This window comes from Dermacentor albipictus, chromosome 1 (genome assembly GCF_038994185.2).
Source record: "Dermacentor albipictus isolate Rhodes 1998 colony chromosome 1, USDA_Dalb.pri_finalv2, whole genome shotgun sequence".
Classification (NCBI taxonomy): domain Eukaryota; kingdom Metazoa; phylum Arthropoda; class Arachnida; order Ixodida; family Ixodidae; genus Dermacentor; species Dermacentor albipictus.
Window position 1 is genome coordinate 200,369,456 of NC_091821.1, and position 24,005 is coordinate 200,393,460.

The 24,005-nt window shown below is 41.6% G+C and overlaps 1 protein-coding gene across 1 annotated transcript in view; it reads left to right on the forward strand.

Moving 5' to 3' along the window:
• Nucleotides 1–6,639: 6,639 nt before the first annotated feature.
• Nucleotides 6,640–24,005, forward strand: part of LOC139054125 (uncharacterized) — a 47,722-nt gene continuing 30,356 nt past the window's right edge. Inside the window, exons 1-2 of the mRNA XM_070530713.1 lie at nucleotides 6,640–6,712; nucleotides 11,481–11,597. Coding sequence (XP_070386814.1) covers nucleotides 6,670–6,712; nucleotides 11,481–11,597 — 160 coding nt within the window. The 5' untranslated portion in view covers nucleotides 6,640–6,669. The remainder of the gene's footprint in view (nucleotides 6,713–11,480; nucleotides 11,598–24,005) is intronic.

Below are 24,005 nucleotides of genomic sequence, written 5' to 3' on the forward strand. Positions count from 1 at the left end.
GTTAAAGTGAATGTCATCAACTTTTGTTTGCTTAACACCACTGTAACAGCATAAGAACGTAAAGGCAAAAACCAGTTATTGTCATTGTTATGCACAAGTGGCAGGTGCATAAACTTGTCTTCTTTAGATACCCTAATAGGTTCAGTGTACAGTGTTCCTTGTATTTTATTCTTTCCAAAATTATAGGGTTGTAAACTTAGTACTTACATTTTGTTCAGTTTGCCGATCTAAAACTTTTCACTGCAAAAGCAATTGTACAGACCCTCTGGCATGTTTTCTCCATCGCTGTGCTGTCCTGAGGTAAAGGGGGCACTAAAGGCAAATATTAAGTCAACGTGCACTGTTAAAATACAATTCCAGAAACTTCGCAGTGCTTGTTTCATGCAAGAAAAGACTTAGCATAAGAGAACATAGCATTTGAAAGGTGCATATACCTTTAGCGCAATTCATATCGCCTGCTCCTGAGCAGGGAGTGGTGACGTTGCATACGCTATGACCGCCCCTTACTGGCATCAGTGAGTAAAACGGCACTCGACAGATGGCACTACAGTTTTGTCGTAAAATGGCAGCACGTGGCCATGGAGAAACGGAGCCAAAAGAGCATTGGATTCACCGCTGAAATTGCTTTTGGTCAAGTGGCATGCATCACTTGGTCGTCTTGCGACATCACATGGACGTGGAATTCTGTGCTTTGAGTTTCGTGAGCCAGCAATACCAACACAGCACTATCAATAATGAAGCTACTGAAACGCGTAAGGGCAGGTGGCACAGAGTCGAACAAAAACGAAACCTTTCGACCACCTGCATCATTGTCAAGGGTAACGTCAATCAGTTGTTTTTTGTAAAAATCGAACTGGTGACGTAGAACTTGTGAAGTAGCATTTTCTTCCATCTTATAATGCAGTGCAATTATCTTTTTATTATGAGTGGTTGAGCACTAGTGACAGAATTAAAATCACGAGTGCCTACGTCATTGGGCTAGTAGTACTTGAATGTCCCGGGTGAGTCTTAAACCGTATCCTGCATTTACCTAAACTTCTCGGTTACTAAAGCTTTGTTCGCAATAATATTGATGCCTTACATGTTCTTCAGCATTAATCTATCACGTTAGCTTGACTTAATTTTTGCCTTTACTGTCTTTAAGTCCACCTGCAAGGACAATGAGTGGCAATGATGCCGGACTCTTTAGATATCCCTAGATGACCCTAAAAAATCCCTAGTGTTGCAGAAAAATCCTAGCTTTACATTCTGTATGGTAATTTTTCACAAGTTCTTCGCTCTGTTACGTCAGTACTGTAGGTGCGATAGTGGCAGTACCACATGAATTGTGGCAGTACTATAGCACGAAAAACAAGGAACGAAAGCTCAAAAACTCACCGACACATGCTAATAATTTTTTACTTCGACTCATTTCATGCTACAAAAGCCATAACGAATCATCCAAAACTTGTCCAATTTTATATTGATGCTTCATTGCTCACATGATTGAACTGGTAGTCACTCATTAATATCTTCAGTTTTTCCAAGGGGGCAAATATTATTTTGCAGTAGCCCTTTCATATCAAAGCCGGTGAAAAGGACCGAGAGACAGTGAGCATTTACCATGTCTCCTGGTGCAGAGAATCCATAGTGCTGAAAACCACCCTCACCATTTTCTTGAATTTTCTTTCAGAGCAATCATTTATCTGCTGCAGAGTGAATCTCAATAGCCTAGTACTTTCAACACGATAGCGTTAAGGAGTCCGTGTCACAGAAAATCCGGTGTTGTCGTTGTACATTGTTTTGGCAAAAAGATTTTCAAATCACCTATACCCAGGCCCTCCCTGTGACACAAGGAATTTACTGAACTAATTGAATTTCTCAAGCTAAAATACGTGGAAAAACCGTAAACTGTGAATTACGCACAACCTGCAGACATGACAGCTCTCAGATTGTAATTTGACTATACGAGAAAACATAATTCTGTTACGTAGAAACTCAAAGGAACCCCTTTTCCGGTGTTTCTACCATTCACAAACCAGTCGTGGCGTCTGCCATTTGCGCGCACCGGCGCGCAGGTGTCTCGAGGGCCACAGAACAGCGTGCCCAGTTCATTACGATACCTCCAGCTGGTGCTCGCCTCCATCGCATCGCGACCTACGCAAGAGGCCGCATTTCTACCACAAAGCTCGCCTTCGTGCATAGCATTCGCAGCCAGCGTTTCTTGGTAAACACCAAGGTTACATAGCTCCAGTTGCTGGCAAACGTGAGAAGCAGTCAGTGATCTTTGAATGCTATCACTTTCCATGCTTAAAGGCGAAGCTTAAGAGTCCTCCAAATTTTTTGCATTGATTTTAGCTTAACAAAACGCTTTTGATGGCATTCACGAAAATATCTGTTTTTCCGAGAGGCTATGATGTGTATTCCAGACCACTGACACACTTCTTCGTTTTGTTTCTGGAAAGCAGTAATGATTCCATAGGCTTGATTCTCCCTTCCAGTGGTGCAAAAGATATATATATATGCATATTACCATTAATATCAGCATTGGATAAAGTAAAGAAGCAAAATGGGACCCAGTCACCTGCTATTTTTGGTTCTTTGTGTAGCCAGTTTAACATCTTGAAAATTGCAGAGGTTGATTTTTGTAACAATCCAGTTTTGATTTTTATCATACCCATCATACCAAGTGGCTGATCCCAGCTATAATGACGAAAAAATAGTAGGAATTGAAATGCGTTATTACAAAACATGGTCCTATGTGTATGAATCGGTCGATGGGATCGGCTCTCGGCATGTTTCTAAAAATATATCGAAATTGTCACAAAAATGGCAAACCCTTAAGTTGGTGCTGAACACCCTAGATCTAGATATAAATCTCATGAGTTGGCTTCACCGATGAACAGCTCGCGCGCTGTGTGTTAGTGGTCACATGGTCTGCTGCAGGCGTAAGGGCGATGTTGGTGACCGCCTGTTGTGGTTACCAGGGCAAAGGACAAACATTCGAGGGTAAGCCAAGAAGGCCGGTGGCTTCAAATGCGCTAGGGTGCCTCAATGTCCACCTGCAATGTTCAAGGTGGGGACAACAGTGTCGTCTGCTACAGAATCCGTCATTGCATAGCCTGTCTCTCGGGTAGCACGCTGCAAACACACGAATATGCCATTGGATTCTCGTCCACAGGTGCGTTTCCTGCTGACAGAATTGGTTGAGGTGGCAAGGCATAATAATAAATCGGGGAAACAACATTTTTGATGTTGTAGTTTTGCTCAACCTATGTTGTGATGCAATATCACCCTAGATGCCATAATTGACTGATCTTTGATTTGGGTAGTGCTTTTAAGGCAGCGCATTTTCAAAATCAAAATAAACCAACTCGCTCCATTTGTTGCTCTTTTGACTGGTCTTTACTGGTGGAGTGTTTGCTCGTTCCCTTTAGCATAGGTGAGCTTTAGATGTTGCACCTTCCCCAAGCAAAGTGGTCTCATGAAGCAGAGGCATTGGAATATGAAACTGAATTGTTGAAACAATAAAAAAACAAGTAACTTATTGAATGGCGATTCTGGTATTTATGTCATTGTTGGCAAATATGCTAGAGCAGCTATTTTCATGCTAGCTTGGTACACACATGTATTTTAAGAGAACAGGTGTCATGAACACACAGAGTAAACTTTTGAAGTGTTCTATTTATTGCACTTGTATACTGACTCCTAGCCTGAAAGGGAAAACGAGCTGAAGGCTGTTGCTATCACAAACATATTCCTTCAGCGCTGTTAGATATGCATGCTCGCTGCTGCTGGACTCCAAGAGTGTAGTCTTGCACTGTTTGCACAAATTAACCGCTTTGATGAAGCGTGACTTTCGCAATCCACTGAAATCTTCTTTTTGGCTCTTTTGGAAAGTGCAACATTCTGCAGCCGTTTCTAGAGTCGTTCGTGCATATATGCCACGGACAGCTGTGCAAAGTTAACATATGCTGGTTCCACGGGAAGTGGCCTGTGCAATGGCGGACAGTCAGTGGTGTAGCTAGGTCATCTGGCACTCGGGGCCGATAGCTCTTTTGTCAACACCCCCCCCCCGTGGATGTAGTCGAGGAAGGCGAGGATATCGACAAATTTCGAGTTTCTTCAGACGTGTATGACACCCCCCCGTTGCTACGCCACTGTGGACTGTGCCTACAAAAACCGGTCACTGCTGCGACAACTCCTTCAGAGAATGTGCGCACCCTGAATGGAGCGGCGGGTGTGGAGGTATTGAGGCACCCTAATATCCTGCACGCCTAGTCTTGTAAGTCATGAGATCTGAGTTTTTTAATTGAAATGGTGGAGGAAGCGGTAGCATGAAACTTTGTCTTTGGGACATGCATGTGTGCTCTCTGCTACCAACACTCCCAATCGCAGCAGCTAGTACTCGTGGTCATCTAGTGACATCTGTTCATGTTAGTCTTTCGGCGTGTGACACCACCCTTGTTTAGTTGATAAGTGAATAAACTTATTGCAACTTATACAGCCAATAAATTACGAACTTCATGTAATATTCTAATACTTTGCTATTGCTGTCAGTGCTTCACCTTTCTGCTGACACTGCTATCTTTTTTCCTTAATTGTTGTTGGTCTGTATAAAAAATGTTTTTAATGTATTTGAATAGACAAAAAAGTTTGTAGTTGGGTGGAAGCTGCAGGCTCCTCAATATTTTTCTTTGCTGTCCCTCTTACCTTTATAATGAAAGTAAGGTACGCCCTACTTCTGAATTTTGTGGAACACCAAAGCAATGAAAAAATGCCCTTTTGTAGCAAATGTGCAGTCATGATCATACTTAACCGAAGCAAGCCTTAAGTGCCTTTTTGCTTTTCATGCAGAGGATGCTGGGCACTTTGAATGGTGCTACCATTCAAAGCGTTTGGATGTTTTCTCCTTACATCCTTGTTAAAGTCTTCATGTCTTCATTGTTCATGTTAAGTCCAATGGTGACTGCATATCCCGAAATTTACAGCAGCACTTCCACACTTATTTGTATTATGACTAGTATGCACTGCTCATCTTCAGGCTGTATGCCACGGTGGTAGGAAAGTTGCCTTTCCACAGCACTGTTGTTCCATCAAAATTTGCCCACGTTAAGTGAAGACTTCATGCTTACTGTTCATGTCCTTAAAGCCTCCAATCCTATAAGCAACAAAATGATGCAGGACTTTTAGAATTTTTCTTACCTTGTTTGTTTGTGTAGCACCTGATGGTGACTATTTTCAGGCAGAGAACTCATAGTGTCTTTCTCTTAATAATTTGCCTGTGGTCATGCTCAAAATTTATAACCATGTGTTTTGTTTTCTTTACTTACACATTTCTCTTCTTGTTTGTATTGCATCCCTGTCCTGTGCTGCAACTTCACCAGGGGGTAAGTTCATATGACTCTCACTCCATAAGCTCATTAAGTATTTCATCTGCATATTTGCTTTTGCAGGTACATTGCTTTACATTGACAAGTTGTGTTGTTAGATAATGTGTGGCACATGGCAAAAGAAGCAAATTGTCAAAAGTAACAACTGGGCTATTTCTTCTTTTTTTTTACCTCCTTAATACGCTAATATAGTGAGTGTGAAAATTGGCTTGCATGGGTGACCTAGAAAGGATGCGACATCATGGTCACATCAGGAGTGAGCTAGGGCTGGTAATACCAATGAATGATTGATTAAATATATCCCACAATACGATTAATCTTCAGCGATGTCCACTTTGCATTTAATGGACTCAGCCAATTAGACTTGTTTGAATAAACGTTTTTTAGAATTTGACAGGAGTGCGCGCGAAAATTGTGAAATTGTATCGGAATTGTGGTGCACGAGCAGTGACTGTGCGGATGTGGTAAAGCAACTTTTTTTTTTTTCAAGTCCCTTCTGATGCGGAGCCGAGCGCTCCCCATCTCTCCTGCACATGCCACCATGCCACCCAAAGCCGGAGGCTTCAAATGCCCTTGCAATCCAAGGCATACTATATATAGCAACACAGTCATTGATTGTTGTGCCACTCCAAGTCCATTAGAGACGTGGCACAGTATGCACGCCGGTTTGGAGAATGTATGTTGACATAGAGATAGAGCTCATGTTGATTCCAGCAAACCTATAGTGTCTGAGGTTTTATTCTCGCATGCTGGTTGTGTGGCCATTCAAAGAAGGTATTGGTTTTACTCAAACATCCCAGCCAATCAACATTCCTTCCCTCTCTAATAAAAATAGCATGGGGTTTAAAATCCCAAACCAGTAATTTGCTTTTCTTTACTACATATCCTTTTCGCTTATACAATTCACCTGTACCAGTGGCCTAGTGAGCTCATGCAGGTATTGCAGCAACAATTGAGTGTCAGTGTTTAACAAGCCAAAGCAACTAGAGCGCTATTAGAGATGTAGTGGAGAACTATGGATTAATTTTGACCGCTTGGGGTTTTTCAATGTGCACCCAAAACTCTGTATACATGAGTGCTATTGCTTTCCACCCCATTGTAATGCAGCCGCCATTCCCAAAAATTGAATTTGTGACTCGTACAGAACACCATAGCCACTGAGCTATAATGAAAAGTATGGCACTTGCCATATATTGAAGCAAACCTTAATTATCTCGTATTTGACTGCCATATGCTTAATACATATGCCTTTTTCCTGCTCTGTCTCCAGGGCTACACACCACTCCATCTTGCATACATGTTCAACCAGCACCACATAGCTGAGTTACTGCGTGCCTATGGTAAGATATTACATAACTGTTTAGTCTATTATGCATTATTTTGATGTTCTCTGGGGTATGGCATTACAGATTTGCAAGCAGTCAAAGATCAGTAGTGAAATGAAATGTCATTATAGCAGTTCTTGTTATTGTTTTAGAAAGTCTGGGTTTCTTGTACTACACGAAGTTATAGCTAGCAGTGATTAAAGCTGACAGGTAACCAATATGTGCAAGCAGTCTTTGACTTCTGTTTAGGCTTGCCTTAGAGGATGGCATATAATAGCAGCTGCCTGGCTGCTAATATATACTCTGTGCAGTATTGGGGGCGAGGAGTTGCGGAGTCGCCATCTGTTGGAAGCACCTCCCTTGCGTAGTACGAGGAATCACGCAGCGTACTCCTCATAGGTTTCTCTTACGGCGCTCAATAAAAACACCACGTGGCAGCCCTCTTTGACATTTATGTAGGTACTCTCCAAACGGGAGAAGTTTTTGACTGTCGATATAATAATCTTGGGCTAACTGAAAGCACAGAATCATTTACAGACGCTATCTCTTTACCGAATAAGCACAGTGAAAGCCACTGCGCACGGTCGCCGCGATGAAGTCTCTAGAACCAGTTTCTTGCGTGAAAGGTAGGCAAGCGCTGAGAGTAAACTATGTCAAATATGTTCTTATAGTGGGCTGTCTGTATAACCAAATGGAGCATAACAGAATGAAGCCTAAATGCAGCGATCGCACGGGTTTGCAGCGACCAACTGTGCGTCTGCATGCATGTCCGCACAAAATGTTTTGCTTTCGCTGTGAGCGCGTTTTCGCAACGTGCCGTGAGCTTTAGGCTGCAGCATATGAGCATTTTACAGCACACTAGTAACCATTGTTGCGTGGACGCTATCAGAACTGTTCAAAAATAATTTCGTTATAGAGACTTCGACACCTACGGCGACTGTGATGTGTCGTCGCGACGATTCAATCTTTCTTTGTCTTCTAAATTCTTGGACATAAGAATATTATTTCTCAAGTTGCGTCGCACTGTATGTTTATAGGTCTTCCCAGCGTGCGATTTCCTTCTGCTTCTTTTTTGTAATCCAGTGCATTAATTCATAACACAGACATGACCATATGCCATGCCTTTATTTAATGCGCTTCTTACCGCTCCCTTTCCATTCCAGTGAACTTGCCAGAATCTAGTATCAACAAGTTCATAACTGAAAATTCATACTTGACTTGTGGGGTCTTTGGATCTCACAGGAGTACCGACCACCGAAGGTTCAAGCTTAGTGAGCCACAGGGCTGCGTCAGCCATCAGCCTCTAGTGCACTGCTGCGCACGAGCTCAGGCTGCAAGGGGCTACCGAGCAACGCACACAAGAACACAGTATTGCCCTAAGTTGACGGAAACCGTTTATTGTATCCAACGGCACCCAATACTGCACAAACGCCCGGTCCCGGAGTAGTGGGGAACCAAAGGAGTCCCGCACGAAGGGCGAAAACTACAGACAGGGGTGTCTATAGCACGTTGCTGCGTGAGCACAGGCTCAAGCTGGGACACGCCGCTAGGAAAAGTTCTGTTGGCTATGCTACTTGCTCTCACGATAACCAATGGGCCAACTCGCGAGAGCACGGGCAATCTCCTTCGGCTTGGGCCTCCAGTAAGTGCAGCTCGGCGTGGTAGGACCTTGCGCGAGCACTAGGCATTGGTTCTTCAGCTTAGCATCCAGAAAGGATCAACACAAGGTTCATGCTCCCCGCACAGACTAATGCCCCGTGCGTGGGCTCAAGTCCTAGTCACAAAGGTGTCAGTGGACACGAGGAAGCATGTACGTACCCGGTGCAGTCCGTAGGCAGAAGCCCACGCTCTCGCCACGAGAGTAGCCGCCAGCAGCTACCTCGTGACGTCAGCATCCCCACCCTCACCGTGAACCATCGGGAGTGGAGCACCACCGCTGGCAACTAGTTCGGAGCGAGAAAGGGGTGCGGCGTAGGGATGGCAGAGCAGGTGAATGCGCCCGCACAATGGCGCCGGCGAATTCCTAAATCGCCACAGACTTAAAGTGCAAAAAATGAGTACGAAAAAAGGGAGACCAGACAGCATGAGTGGTAGTGTGGACAAAGCAGCGGGATTAGAGAATAGAAGTTTAGAACACATAAGGGCCCCACGTATCAGAAATTAATCCTACAAGTACTGACATTTGGGCGAGCTTGTAAGAATTCCTACTTGATTTAAAGTGCAAAAAACGAGGTCACAAGAAGGAAGACCAGACAGGACGAGCGCTGGTTTTTTTGTGCTTTATGGTCAACATTACGTTAACTGTGCTTTATAGCAGGGTTGCATGCATAGTACAGGGGACAAAATATGGCAGCGTGCTCTGTTTATGTTTGGAATCGGTCATAGTTTGAAATTCTTAGGTCTTGTGAGTGAGTAGGTAGGTACAGAGCTGCCCACTGTCAAAGGTGCTGAGTCGCAGCTGTGCTGACATTTTCGTGCAGGTGCAGCGAGTGCCAATGGTGCTCAGCTTGAGTCTTCTGCTGCCGCTCTAAGTGCTCTTTTCCATTTTGTCAAGGGCACATACAAGCCAGAGATAAGCAATGTTTTCCTGACCCTTATGCACATCTGTGAGTTGTGAGAGAAATATCTGGGGACTGCACCTTGGTACTAAACAGGAGGATGCAGTAGTTGAGTTGCACTACATGCCCGCAGGTAAATACTCTGAAATAAGCTCTCTCCACTCATTTTTCAGTGTAGTGGTCACAGCACTGCGCTCATGATCGGGGAGATCCATAGTTTGAATTGCATGTTCAATGTTTTTGTTTTTGTCTAGGCATGGTCTCCACATTTTTCTCTCTCAACTCGCACTTGCGCACAAGCATTGGGCAAAGGCAGTGCAGCTCTCGTGTGTCTGCACCCTTGACGAAATTGAAGTACGCCCTCTGAACAGCAGTGGCAGCTGCTGCCAAATCGCCATGTAGTAAGCTGTGCATGTGTTTAGGGTTTCCTCATGGCCAAATGCTTCAAACAATGAAATATCATCCCCTTTTGTTCTGCTGGACAGCAGTTGCTCACCAGTGGCTCGCATGGCCAACAAAGCATTTCTGAAATCATTGTATGTGTTAAATCACATTGCTTAACTTTGACAAGATTAAATGTTGTTCTACCTTAGCAATTCACCATTCTTGCTTCATAAAGAAATGCTTGCTGGTCGAAAGGTTTACATCCACCTCCTTGCTGAGTGAAGCCTGCTGTGGTGGAGCAGGAACTGCACGTGGCAATGACCATAGTCGAACCATAGTTCAACTACCGGTCAATGAAAGACGCATCATAGTGTTGAGGTGTGGTTACAGAAACAGAGTCAATGAGCTATGCTGAAAATGAAGCAGAGACACAAGCACCATCTTTAAGACGTTTTGAACCCATACATTTGCAAACCTTTTTCATGATGCTAAACTTTGGATTCCACATCAATGTGTACCTTTGGCACAGGCATTTGGACATAACACACGCACATTTAGAAATAATTAAACTTGTATCTAGCCACCATACTCCAATAATAGAAAATGATAGTGTGAGGTAATTATAAGAACGTAGGACAACTTGTCATCACTGACTGCTAAGTTGGAATGGTCAAGATGAGCAAGATGCACACTTTTGTGTAGTGTTATTCTCTTGCGCTGCCCTGACCACTGGCTATCGGGTTAATTGACCAGGGAGCTGTTGGTCAACTCTAGAAACAAATGCATGACCGCTTGCTTTATGACAGCGTAAGCAACGGCTGCACTCAGCAGCAGACAATGTGAGCCGAGCACCATTCATGGACCTGTGCAAAGCGCTCGCTGCAGCCACCGTTGGTGATGGCGCGAAATGGGGGCCATGCGCTCAGCTGTTTCACTGGGTACCTGTTCACCTACTCGTCCCCAAGGTGATGCAACAACAGCAGCCTACATCATGTATCCAAAATGCGAGGCTCACGGCCTCAGTATTTCTTTTACTATTTCTTATTTGCTTTATTTGCTTCCGAAAGTTTAAATCCAGACTTCCTATGCTAGGTTTTGTGGGCTCTGTGTACATATACAGTCATGTTTCTCGAAAAGTACAGGTTGAAGAAGAGAGAACGAAACGTTTATTGTACGAAACAGTGTCCCGAGCGAGGACGGGTGTCACCCTAAGGTGGGAAGGCTCCTTAGTCCAGGAACCCTCTGGCTTCGACTGCCCTCTTGGCGCTGGCGACGAGTTGTCGTTGGTCTTCCAGGTCCCCGAGGGTTAGCTTGGCCTCCCACATTTCGTATAAGTCATTTGCTTCTATTGCTCATTTTGCGTGCGTCTCTGGTTGCATTTCGCTGCCTTCCTGCCACGGGCATTCGAGGAGCAAGTGTGCCAGAGTATCGGGTACGTTGCAGAGTGGGCAGAGGTATCCGTAGAGCGTCGGGTAGAGGCGATGCATTATCATTCCGTGCGTGTACGTACTACTTTGCAGGCGTCTGAGGATCAGGCTTTCTTCTCTGTCGAGTTTAGGGTGCGGTGGAGGGTACACTCGACGCTCGAGCCTGTAATGTTGCAATATGGCCGAATAGTGGGTGGGTACGGCCTCCGCCTCTTCTGTCGTGGGTCCGAGAGCGCGTGGGGAGAGGGGAGCCCGGCTGACGTACTCGCGGGCAGCGGCGTGGGCCGCTTCGTTGGTTGAAAAAGGCCTTTTTTTATGTCTCGCACTCCTAGTGACATAATAATATGAGCCAGTCACTCCCTTCCGATGTTTTCTGATACTCCAATGGGCTGTTCTGCACATTGGACAATGCAGGTGCAGATGCCAATGTCCGTGACAACAGTGGACGCAAACCATGCCAATACCTGAAGGGTGGAGTGCCACAGCCTGTCAGAGCTACTGTGATGTCTGGCTCCAAGAGCGTCCCACAACGTAAGCACCCACCTCTGCCACCTGAGCTAGCACTGTCCCATGATCTGGGCCTTCAGGCCATAGCAGCCCCTGCTAAAGGGATCTCGCGCAGCCAGTCCTTCCTTAGCCAAACCTTCCGCCGAGCCACCAGGCCTCACGTCGGACTCAGAGCATCTGCTAGACCCCGAATCAAGTCCATCTTCCAGTAGGCAGCCCCCTGCTACCAGTGACCTGGACCAACTGTTGTTGTACCCCATGACTACGATACTACTCTCACAGAGTCTTCTTTCTTGTAAAGTGCCTTCTGGATGCTTTGTGTCAACCTGACCATTCTATTGACAAAAAAAAAAGACATCTGTGAGGTTTGTTATGCATCTGGCTCTACATACTCTGAGGCTACTCAAGCTGGCTGAATATGTCTCTCTTTAGTGATGACATGTATATGTTGGTGGTTTCTCAAAGGTAAAAAGGCTTATTGCATTGAGGCATGCTTTCTTTTGATCTATGATGTCACATGCAAGGTGTAGAAGGTTAGGTAGTATGAAATCAGGAGTTCGACGAGAACTCGTGTGGTCGGGATTGCTCATAGTCAAGGGTAGAACGGGCGCTGACCAAAAACATTAAAAGAAAAGAAACCATGATGTTTCTGCTCCCATTTGAGGGCCTTGCTCACAGTCTACTTTTCAAAATCAGATTTGTATCCCCCCCCCACCTCCCGTATGGGAGCCGAAGTGTCTTGGTTTCTTTTCTTTTAACGTTTTTGGTTGAGGCCTGTTTTACCTTGACTATGGTAGGTAGCATGTGGCAATAGGTAATACTAGGATTGCAGTAGGGCAAGTGATTGTCTTGAAATGTGCCTCTCTCCTACCTGTCTGCAAGTTACTTCCATCCTTGACTTTCCTAGGTTAAGCAAGTGTTTTTTCATCTGAAGCATAAAAGCCCCTTAAGTGCCTAATTTACCTAAGAAGCTTTTTCATTTTTCGATTGTTGCATACAGTATGTTAAATGTTGGAAACATTTGAAGACTGTGCTGGTAGAAGTTCAGCGGAAATTGGCACTACAAGTGCCCAAAATTAAGCACACAGTGCCGCAATTAACTGCAGTCAACACATCTGCAATAAGAATAGGACTGATGTTTCCTTCAGGTGCCACTTAAATTGTACATTGAAAATTTAGTTTTACCAGATTTTTTTGCATCTTAAGGATCGTGAAAGTGTGCTGCTGTGGAATGGATTAATAATTTTGAATTCTTCAGTGAGTTTTATCAAGTTTACACAATGTGGACTCTATGTGAGAACTCTCTACATAAATGTCAGATAGGAAAACAAGCTATTTCATGTGTAGTATACTTAGAAAGCACCCATCTGGCAACATATATGTTAGATGTAAAGCAATGTCAAAAACAATGAAAGAAGTGAACCTGCCACATGATGACATACTGATACCAACAGCTAACACTTCCAACTCATTTTACTAAAGCAAAAACACCATGAACATATTATTCAAACTTGCAGTACAGGTCCAATCAGAAGTGCTTCAAGATGTTTGTGAGACATTCTAAATATCGCTGTTTTCATCAATGATTTTGCATTTGATGAACTGTCTTGGCATGTGCAGTTGTGCACACAATGCCTGAGGGGGATATTCGGCCAGTCAGTCACAAATGTCATTTGCTTGAAGCTACAGTCACTTTATTATTGCATTGACATACATAATCAAATAGGCCGAAATTTTTTTAATAAGATTGTCCACATATTTTTTTACAAAGTTTTCAACCAGGCTGAGGTTATCCATAGCACTTAAGAATTAAAGTTAAGGCTTGTTGATGCAATGTTTGAATTGAATTCTGGAGTTTTGCATTAGTGGGGAGCACAAGTTACAACAATGAAAACAAGATACAATGCGAAAGCCATTGTTGACAATATCTATAAAAGGAATTCAGCAGGCGATAAAGATGAGCAGGACCAGGTTAAGCATTCTAATGTTCGATAGTGCAAACAAAAAGCTATTTAAACACGTCTGTGGGATGATGAAAAGGAGATATATTCAGCTTGTGATACTGTCTAGTGGATAAAGATCTAGCGGGTGTGATGTAGCTGCTTAGTACAGGAAATCATGGAGAGTTAATCATAGCATGAGAAAACTTTGAACAGTCAACAAGGTGACGAGGAGGGGGAGTGGCAAGCTGAAGATTGCAAAGATCAGAACTAGGTGTAAAATACGAGCCGTGACAAGAAATGAAGTGTACAGTCTTCTGCAGGGCAGTCTCAATTTTGTTGATGCCAGATTTTTTGTATGGATTCCGTACAATTAAGGACGCACGAGTGTGTTCTAGGTGAGGAGCCTTGTGTTAAGAGTGGCCGAATGAGGAGCACGTTGCAGATAGCCTAGCTTTCTAAGTGCGCGGTTGCACATTTGTTCAATGCAATGGGACCAAGACAACTTCGAGAAAAGAAGACTACGGTTTTTATACTTTGACACATTTCTCAGTCGAGAACCATTAAACAAGTGAGAAAAGATGGGAAAGAGCACTTTGTAAATGACATAAAAACAGTTTTGCAGAATTTAATTTGCATCTGCCAAGTTTCACATTGTGCACATTCTGGATGTGCACATTACACCTATCTGTGCCATGTTGGCAAACCTGAACATGAATGTGATCACAACACATAGATGTATTTTGCATGCTTGTTATTTTCATCACTCAATTAATTTTACATGCATCCACTTATCCCATCCACACATTGCAATGTGGCATGCTTTTTCATCGCGCTTGGCAAGTTGTAAAGAAAATTGTGATACGTCTAAGACTGTTGGCAGCTTTATTGCAGTTAAATGTATGTAGGAGAACACTTATTTCACTATATGTCGATGTACATTTTCATATTTGGTCATCATTTTCATTTAACCCTTTGGCTATGTGTGAGAGGTGTGAGATGTAGTCAACATTTTGCAAGAAAGCCGTGGTTTGTTTTTCATTGGGAATCATTGTTTACTTCCAGGAAAGTAGTGCTGTGCATTAAGCTAATAGTATTTTAGTTGCTGCTCACTGCAGTCTTTTTCATCTATACACGCCTCTGAAAACTTTCTGAAAACATATTTCTGTCTTCAGTTAGTGGCAGTAGGGAGAATAGAATCAAGTGTTTTCTTTTTTTTCTTTTTTTTTCTTTTTTCAATGCTAGTTTACATCCATGGCCCTGGCAGTAGAGTTTACTACACAATAATTACTAACATGCATTCAGTATACATGGCATTATTCACTGTTTCTGCTGTATAGCTGGAAATGTCTCACAGATGTTAGAGTACCAAGTCAACTGTACTGTTATATTTGCAGTCTGTATTTTACTTCTTTATTGTGGCTTGTCTTGCACTTTATTTGTAGATAATAGATATCATACTTGGCTCTTAAATAGGTGTGCACAAGAACTTTGTTGAAGCTAACGTTTACAGAGAATAGTGTTAAATGCAAGCTTGCATGAGCTGCTGCTGAGGACAAAATATTCTAGAGGGACAAGTTTTGACAATGCCAAAAAGAAAACAATTGAGAACCAGGTCATACGTGACTATAAATATGTGCTTGAGAACTAACCTGCTAGCTCTTGCTGCATCAGAAGCTGTATTGTGGCAGCTATTATGTCTGCAGAAACTACTGTATCAATGAGTAAGGATTGCTTCACAATATTCTGATGTAGGAAGTGTCAGATTTTTGGGACAAAAAGCCCATTTTGGAAACTTGCACTCAGTTTGGGAGAGAGCTGCTAGAGCATTGTATATGTAATGTAATTTTTGCAAGCTGGATTCTTTCTTTCTGTCTCTATTTAATGTTTGTATGATGCCTCTTAAGTCATTGAACATTTGTGTAAAAAATCCTTGTCAGAATAGACGAAGAGTTTATTTACTCAATGCTGATTGTGACCAGCACATGTGATTTCTTTAGCCTATACTGTATGTATCTACCTACAAGAGCTACATTGGCTTTTGATTGCGTTGTCCTTTAAATGTCTAAATAAGGTTTTGTGCTTATAGAGTCTATATTGTACGTTTCTCTGTTACGAGGGAGTTTATGACTGTTGTTGGTGTATAAATCTTTGAAGTTTTATTTTACAGCTGACAAATTTATTACCTTGTTTTCATTTTGTTCACCTGAGGTTTCTGTGCTATATTTCTTTGGACACATTGCAACTAGTGTCATTATTCATCATCAAATATTGCAGCTCTGTTAGTAGAGAGGAGCATGTTAAAGGGACTGTGCAAAACACTAAATGGGATAGATAACTTCACTGTAATAGTAGGTAAAAGGAGTGTACAAATTTGTATATTCTAAACCAAGCTGAATTGAATTGTAGCACGGAGTCACATTTTAACTATTTCTTGAATGTTATGTGTACCTTTAAGTAATTTTACAGTTCAGGCTCTTCTTATGTTTCTGGTCCATCATATTGCAATTTCACAGAAAAATGATGTCTCATTGCTTTAGTATCACTCTGTAGATACTTTGAGGATGCTTTCAAAAATACTTGCTGCCTTTTTATACCTAAGACATATTGTGACTGTAGTAAGCTGCTGGGTCGATTTATTAACATTTTTGTGGCTACTAAAGTAAACCCGAAAGCAAAAGTTTAGAGAGTGCTCAGTGCACACCCATTTTGAATGGCATTTGCTCCTCAGATGGCAGTGCTCTTGTTTTTTCTATAAATATTTAATGGTGAATTCCACCAGTACAAATAGAAAACATCAACGCCATTGTTACTTGTCATAGAGTTGCAGATTAGAGTGAGAGGGGGAGGCTTCTTGATATTCAGTTTGCATATTTCTTTAGTGATCAAGCTATATACTCTAAACTAGGCTATGTAACAAAACTAAACTGCTAGCCTTACATAAAAATGTTGAATTTTTTATGCAGGGCTGAATACAGAAGTTTACACAGCCATGTGAACTTTCATGCATTACAAGCCCATGTACTTAGCGAACAATGTCAAGGGAACATGAGACAGTAGGCTGCCATTCACGGATTCGACATTATTTCAAAGTGCAGGTATATTCTGTTGTCTTTGGATTAGTGTTGTCACAGCACTTCACTATCAAGGCTTTGCAATTACAGTTTCAGTGATGCATATTGTGTAACTGACCACCCATTGCATTACAATTGGTGCCATAGCTCTGTTGTGAAGAATTTTTGTAGCTTGGATTATGCTGGATATTTCTGGTATGATATGTATCAATAAATGCTGAATTAAAAAAAACAGTGCACAATGAACAAGCACACAAAGAAAGACAAGCACTTGGCTACTTCCTTGTGTGCTTTCCAGCTTTATGCTATATTTTTTTCTACTTTCAAGAGGCAGCAACATGCACCGGGAAGGCAAAATATGGCCATTTTATTCCAGTTCTTTTCCTTTTTGTGCTTCGTCAGTGGTCCAAGCCTTTACCACGAGGATCTACTGGTCTTCAGGGGTGAAAGATAAGACGGAAGTGTAATAGTGCAAACGGAATCCTTACCTTGCACCGGCACAGCTTTACAATTTACCCTAAGCAGTAGTGGCATCAGTTTTACATATTTGACTCTTATATCCTATACTGCTGCCTTAACACTCCAACAGAAGTGCACCGTTTACAGTTTCATTGAATATAATAATTTACACCAAGCACTCATGGCATCAGCTTTACATCCTTATGTATTTTGTCCTTCTATTCTGCTGCCTTAGCACTGCAACAGAAGTGCATCATTTATAGTTTCAATGAATGCAAGTGCATTGCTGTAGCTTAGTTAAGCACATTGCTGTAGCATTATAAAGTTGGCTTTCATTTGAGCAGAAGTTATAGGATGTGTTTCATATGGTACTTGCTGCATACTAGGCCATAATACTATAGCATAGTATATTTTTTTAGTTGCGAAAAGCATATGAGCTCTTACGATAATTCACTAAGCTAGTGATGTATGTGTGTGTGTTTGAACGAGAAGAAAGGAAACCGAGGGGCCCCGGTTTTTTTAGTCATCATAAGAAGCCAACAAAGTCGCCAAGGACAGCATAGGGGAAATTACTTGTACTTTTTAATTGAATTGAAGAAATGATAATGGAAATGAAAGTAGATGAAAGAAATCACTGGCCGCAGGTGGTATATGAACGCACGTCTATGGATTACGCGTGCGATGCTCTTGCCAATTGAGCTACCATGGCGCCATTTTCCCATCCACTTTCTGGAATATTTGCTTTATCTACTAGAACTAACCTTGGCAATGTCGGCCAGCGCCACCACTCATAAGCCTTGGCCGCGGATGTGGAACATCGTTCCTGCCGCAAGCGTCACGTGTACACGTGTACGTGAACTTTTGGGGTGAAGGCAACTTGTCAATAAACCCACAAATGCTACCTGGAAGCATCAAAGCTATATATATGTATATTATCACGTTTTGTGCTTACATTTCATTGGTAAAGAAATTCATCTGCATGTATCTCATAACATAAGTCCTTTTTCTTTACTCTGTTGTCTTGTCTGACATGGACATTTACACAAGTTGCATATGAATTAGTATGTCAGCAACTAAGTAAATGGTTTAGTCATTATGAGTACTTTCTTATGGCTAAAAATATTTACACTCTTACAAGCTTTAGAACATGGACCTGATATGTTTATATTGTTCTAACACTATTTGTCATGCACATATTAAGCTTAGGTGAAATACGTTATTTTGTGGAGTTTTAGTTATAGTTCAAGCAGTCAGTGTTCTAGGTCATACAGTGCACGACAGTGCAACCATCTTGGTAGTTTCTGGCATGTTTGTGTGGTTTGGCAAATCTTGCAAGGAACCTTTTCTTTTTCTTGTTCTTTTTCTTTCTTTTTTATGCTGCAGGAAATGGGTAGCTGTGTAGGCTGTATAAAGCTGGCGTCCATTTTCCTTTTAACTCCTAAGTTTTTTGGCAATTTTAGCGCATTATATACCTCTTCAAAGAATATATTACATGTGCCACTGAGCTCTCATATTCACTCAGAATATCAACAAAGGGATATTATTTTAAAAAAGAGGCTTCTCTTCAATATTGTCAATACACTTCTAAATTTTAAATGTAATTGTCTGAAGAGATAAAGGATTCCAAATTCAGAGTAAGTGTGTGTGTGTGTCTCTGCTCAGCTGTATAAGCATGAAATAAGTTGATATGCCCAGTTTGTCCCTGCAAGCAAAGTGAGCAGCTGGGGCCTGTATGACCAGGGCTTGTCATTGACAAGTTCAGTACGAGCATGTATGCGAACTACAGCACAGGATTGGGACTTAAAGGGTCAATGTCACCCTGGTTTATATTCTTGTGTAACTCGCAGCTTATAATGACCTGAGAATGTTTTCTTTTTTTCCATAGTTTGGTTATTCATTCGACTAATTTTTGCTTGCTGTCCACCTTGTTGCTAGTGTATGAAATATTTTGCTGCAAGCACAGATTATGGGTGTTTGGTCATGTGCTTGCTGCCCACACAATTTTGCTCGGGTGTATGTACTCAAGGTTCTTACGCTGTACACCAATGCCGCATTACTAAGGTAAATGCTGTGTTTATCGTGAACCATTGTGCTGGAATGAAACTTGAAATGACAAGAAACAAGGTGGACTACCTCATTCACTTAGCCATTTAAAATTTCAATTTGGAATTATAGTCAATAGTTGTGAAATAAGTGTGTCTCAAGCTAGAGCCAGGGTTACAACAAGGAGATTTGTTTTCATGCACCTCCATACCCAGCTGAGCAATAGAATAAGAGAATGCATGGAATAGGGTGAGGAAAGCTCAAATGTTCCAAATAGAGGAGGGGTGGGGTGGAGGTGCAACACAACCCTTCACTATCATCCCCCACTCCCCGTCTTGTGTTTCTATGTAGCTTCTTATTCCTTATTCTCCTCCCCCGTCGGATGTGAAAGAGTGTATAAACTTTGCCAAATAAGGCAGCTGTTGCTTGGACAAAGACATGGGGCCTTTCTTGTCAAAACATTGGGTCCAGCCTGAGGCTTTCCTTGTTTTATTATTGTTGATAATTTCGTATCTTCATTTTCCCATGAAGTTCTGCCTGTCTAATATGAGATTGCGAAGTAGTTGTGCACCAAATGCACTCTAGCTGCTAAGTGAAGCATTGTGAATTAATGATGCCAGTGTCATACTCATGTCCAAAAGTGCAGAAAGAAAGGCACCTACTTTTCTTGCATTCACATTCCATTCCAGCATGATGTTACAGTGCAGGCTACTACTATCAAAAGCACTATACTGTTTTAAGTCGTGTTGTGCTGTAAGACTCTAGAGTTATTCAGCTCCACACCTGTGTTGCTAGTTTGCTTGAATGGCAACAATGTTCTGAGTATCTTACATCATCATCAAACATCATCAATTGTGTCTTGACTATTTTCTTTTCCTTTTAATAAAGGAGACCTTTGTTTGGCAAGCTGCATATAGCATTCAGATTGGCCTGTAAGGTGCAGCTTCTGTCCACATGGTATGTGCTAATGTGCAGAAAATTGTTGCAATAAACTCACTTCATGTGACCATATTACCAAAATGTTCACAATTGTAAATCAACAGTAGTACAAGATCATTTGATGTAGCATAGACTATTGAATTGCTGTTGTTTAAATGTTCTGAGAGGTGTCTCTTTGCAATGAGTCACTCTAGATGTGGCCAGGCTCATTGTCTCAATTTGTCTACCTGGTGCTTTGAAAAAAAGGACTGTGTGTGCAGGCAGGCTAGCTTGAATCAGTAAATATTGCACTTAAAAGCAGTTAGACATACAATTCAAGTGCTCTTATTCACACACACAACCTGTTGCATTTTCTTAACTTCAGGTTACATTTGCTTAGCATTCCTAAGTCTTGTAAGGAAGGTCTAAATGTGGCAGTGTAAACGATGTATAAACACAGGTTTAATGCATGCTAGTGGGTATGAACAATTACGTTTATGTTATAAGAAAAGAGGGAGGAAGAGAAGGGAAGATGACTTCTTGGCTCCGGACTCACTTTAACTGCAAAATAATGTAGGCTTTTAACATACTTTCTCTCTACTCTGAGTTTGCGGTTACCAACAGTAAAAACTGTGTTCTTAATATTATCTGGCTTTTATTGTGTGTTACATTGTAAATGGGGCATTTCTGTTTAACTTAACCAGTGAACAGGATGAACCAGCTTTCATAATTCTTTTTTGTTTCTTACAGACAGCATCTGCTGTGTCAGCATAAGTATAGCTTAGTCACAGTTCAACAGATAACACATATAAAGTCTGTTTAGGAATTCCATGCATCTTGTGTGGAAGACCACACTGCTTTTGTGTTGCCCTCCAAAAGTTGTATGTATAACTCGTGTTACACTGTATATATATATGCTAGATTTTTACAGGTATAGTATTTCGGCATTTGTGGGGCATTGCATTACATATAATATTTCTGCCTTATGTCCTTTCTTTATTGTGAATTTTTTTAGACTTACAAACTGCTAGTCTTATAGTAGAATATGGAGAGTGTCATGGACAGCTGAGCATCTGTAGTGAGAGTAAGGATATGAAAGTGCCCTTGGTGTTCTCAGGAAAAGTGAGTGCTCTACCCTTTGATTCCAATTTAGACCAATGGCAACCAGGTTGTAATGCCTGACATGCACTTTTCGTTGTTGGCATGTTTCATACCTTGACCATGCAAACTGCTGGCCTCAAGCAGAACACCCTGGCCGTGTGTTTCCATGTTTCTATATGAACAAAGCACTTATAAGCATGATGTTGCACAATGTTATGTATTTGTAGATGCCCAAATGGATCCATGATAATGTAATCACTGGTGATGTTTCTCAAGAGCCCAGAAGTGTGCTCAAGAATGTAATATATGTACTCAGAAGCAGCCACTTTCTTCCAAAAACTTGGTAAACAAATAATGCTAAAACAAGAGGAAAAGTGTGCCAGCCTGTCTTGTCTCTTTTTCTGCCGTTCTCTGCTGATTGAATTCTATTTGTTCTCTAAGCTAGTTGTCCACCAACTGGACCAAATGTGTACCATTATGCCTATGGATACTTATGCTGCCTTATTTGTAGCTTTTTCCTTCCCTGTTGTTTAGTTGTGCTTGTTATCAAATGAAGTCTGAGAACTGCCTTTTTTCTTTCCATCACATAAAAATACATGGTCTTGTGCATACAAAGAAAAACGTAGGAGGGTATTTTCTATGGTGCGATTGAAAAAGAGCTTCATTTCTGTATACATGTGATCCATGCAGAATACGTTGAAATCCTTAATCTCAGCCAGAATTTTCTGAAGTAACATTTTGAAGTTGCACCACATTATACATACCCAGAGGACTCTGTATGAAGCTCTAAAACGTGTTACTGAAGTCGTATTGCTAGGAAAGGTCCTAGAAGTGGTACCTTTCTGTAGATATTATGAAAGCAAACGATACTTCAGTGTTTCTGCATAAAGTTTTATCGTCTTGCCTGGTTTCAGATTAGTTTTAGTATGCGATGGGAAAAATGTTGCTAAAAAATTTTTGAACCTTTCAGTGTCAGGTTGTTTTGTAGGTGGTGCACCCCCAACATCAGGTTTTTTTCTCAGCCATTGTAAAACAAATGCAACAGTTTATTTTTGGTTGTGCAGAAATGGAAAATGACACAGATAATGCCAAATTCTCTCTTGGGTGGTCCTCGCATTCCTATCTGACAAACGGAATGTCAAAAGTAACATGACGGGACAGGAATGTGGAAATGTGCTGATACGTCAGTGACGCTGAAAGTGTTACTGGTTTTGTTTGCATTCAGTCGTCCTAATTTGCTATTTATGCAGCATTGTGTTCAAGACAGCTTGTTGAGATAAAATATCAAATCAGTACTTCGATGGTCACTTTATCGTTTGGCTAAACCATTGTTATTGATGATCTCGGTCAGAGCTGAACACATGCACAGTCTTTGTCAAAAGTGTAGTGGCCATCTCATATGTGAGACTAGCAGAGCTTTCTTTGGGCATGCTAATGGGGCTGCTATGTTTTTATTACTGCTGTTGAGGCCTTATACTTAGAATTTTGTAGTGTAGAGTGCTGGAGCTCTTAAGGGAGCAGCAGGCCCACACAGCTTGGCAAATAGTGTTACCATGTGTAGAGTAGTCACCATGCTTTTGACAAGGGCTGCAATGAAAGGTTGGTCTTGATAATGTGAAAGCACATTTCTTTGACGAACCTTTTCTTGGTGTAATGACTGAGCTGCAGCACCTGGCAATCAAATCTTTTTTTCTGTTCTCATAGTTGTAATTTTTTTTTTAACTCTCTGATCTCTGTTTGTGGCTGTGCCTTATAAATGTGTTCTTGTCAAGTTTTGAAAAATAAAGGCATGCATTCTATTTTTACGATATTGTCAGTGTGGATTTGAGTGCCGTGCATTCTGTGACAGGGTGCCTGTCATTATGAGCACGTGTATATTTTCATTATGGGGACACCTTACCCAGGCCCATTCTGTGACAGATTTTATGGGAGGCTGCCACATTGGCATTCAGGCTTCATCATCTTGAGGTAAGGATTGCCTTTGGCTTAGCACTGTGGAATGTCTCTTGCTTTTGGTGATTTGTCTATTTTTTTAACAACTTCTGCCTCCTTCATTACAGTGCACCTGGCCAAACTTTGTTGTTGCTGGATGTTTTTGTGGCACTTCTTTTTTTTTTCTACCAAGTGTTTGTGTTCACGCAAAAGTCTCCCTCTTTTTTTTTTGTTTTGCATGCTTTTGATGGTGGCAGCATCTGTACCCCATATTCCTCTGTATTGCACCCATGACACCCACTAAACCCTTGGGGGTTTTGGCTGTATTATTCTGTGGTCAACAGATATTTTTGCTTTCATGCAGTATTCTGGGAACACTGTAGTGTATTTGTTTAAGCATTTCCGTTGGATCAAACTGTGTGCATTGCTTTTTAGGGTGGTGACAACCTTGTAACACAAACTACACTCACTTTCCTCACCTTTTATTTTTCAACTGAAGTCATGTGGAGAGTTACTCACATAAAAAGTTGTTGCCTTACTAATGTGTATTGCATCATACTACATTCTTGGGAAACTATCTATCCTTTAAATACTTGCACTGTGTTTTTTCTTTTCCACCACATAAGCATAACTGTGTACATAAAATTCAAGGTTATTATCTCCTGCTGATGTATGTATTGGTTTAAAAAAACTGTTCTCGACAGTGGTGTGCAGCTTTCATCGAAATAAACAGTGTGGACTCTATATTTGGAATCGGTATTTTTTAACCTGTCCGATTCCTACAGACTTTGTTGGCACATCTCGGCAAAAATTGAGTATAACCATTTTCAGCTACGCACCACTTTTTTTCTAACTTTTAAGGTTTTCTGCAGTTGGAGCAGTTGCTGTTAAAATCTTCTATTAATACTGCGCTAATACTTCCTGGCAGTGTAGCATTGTTCCACTGCCGTATATGCACTTCAGAT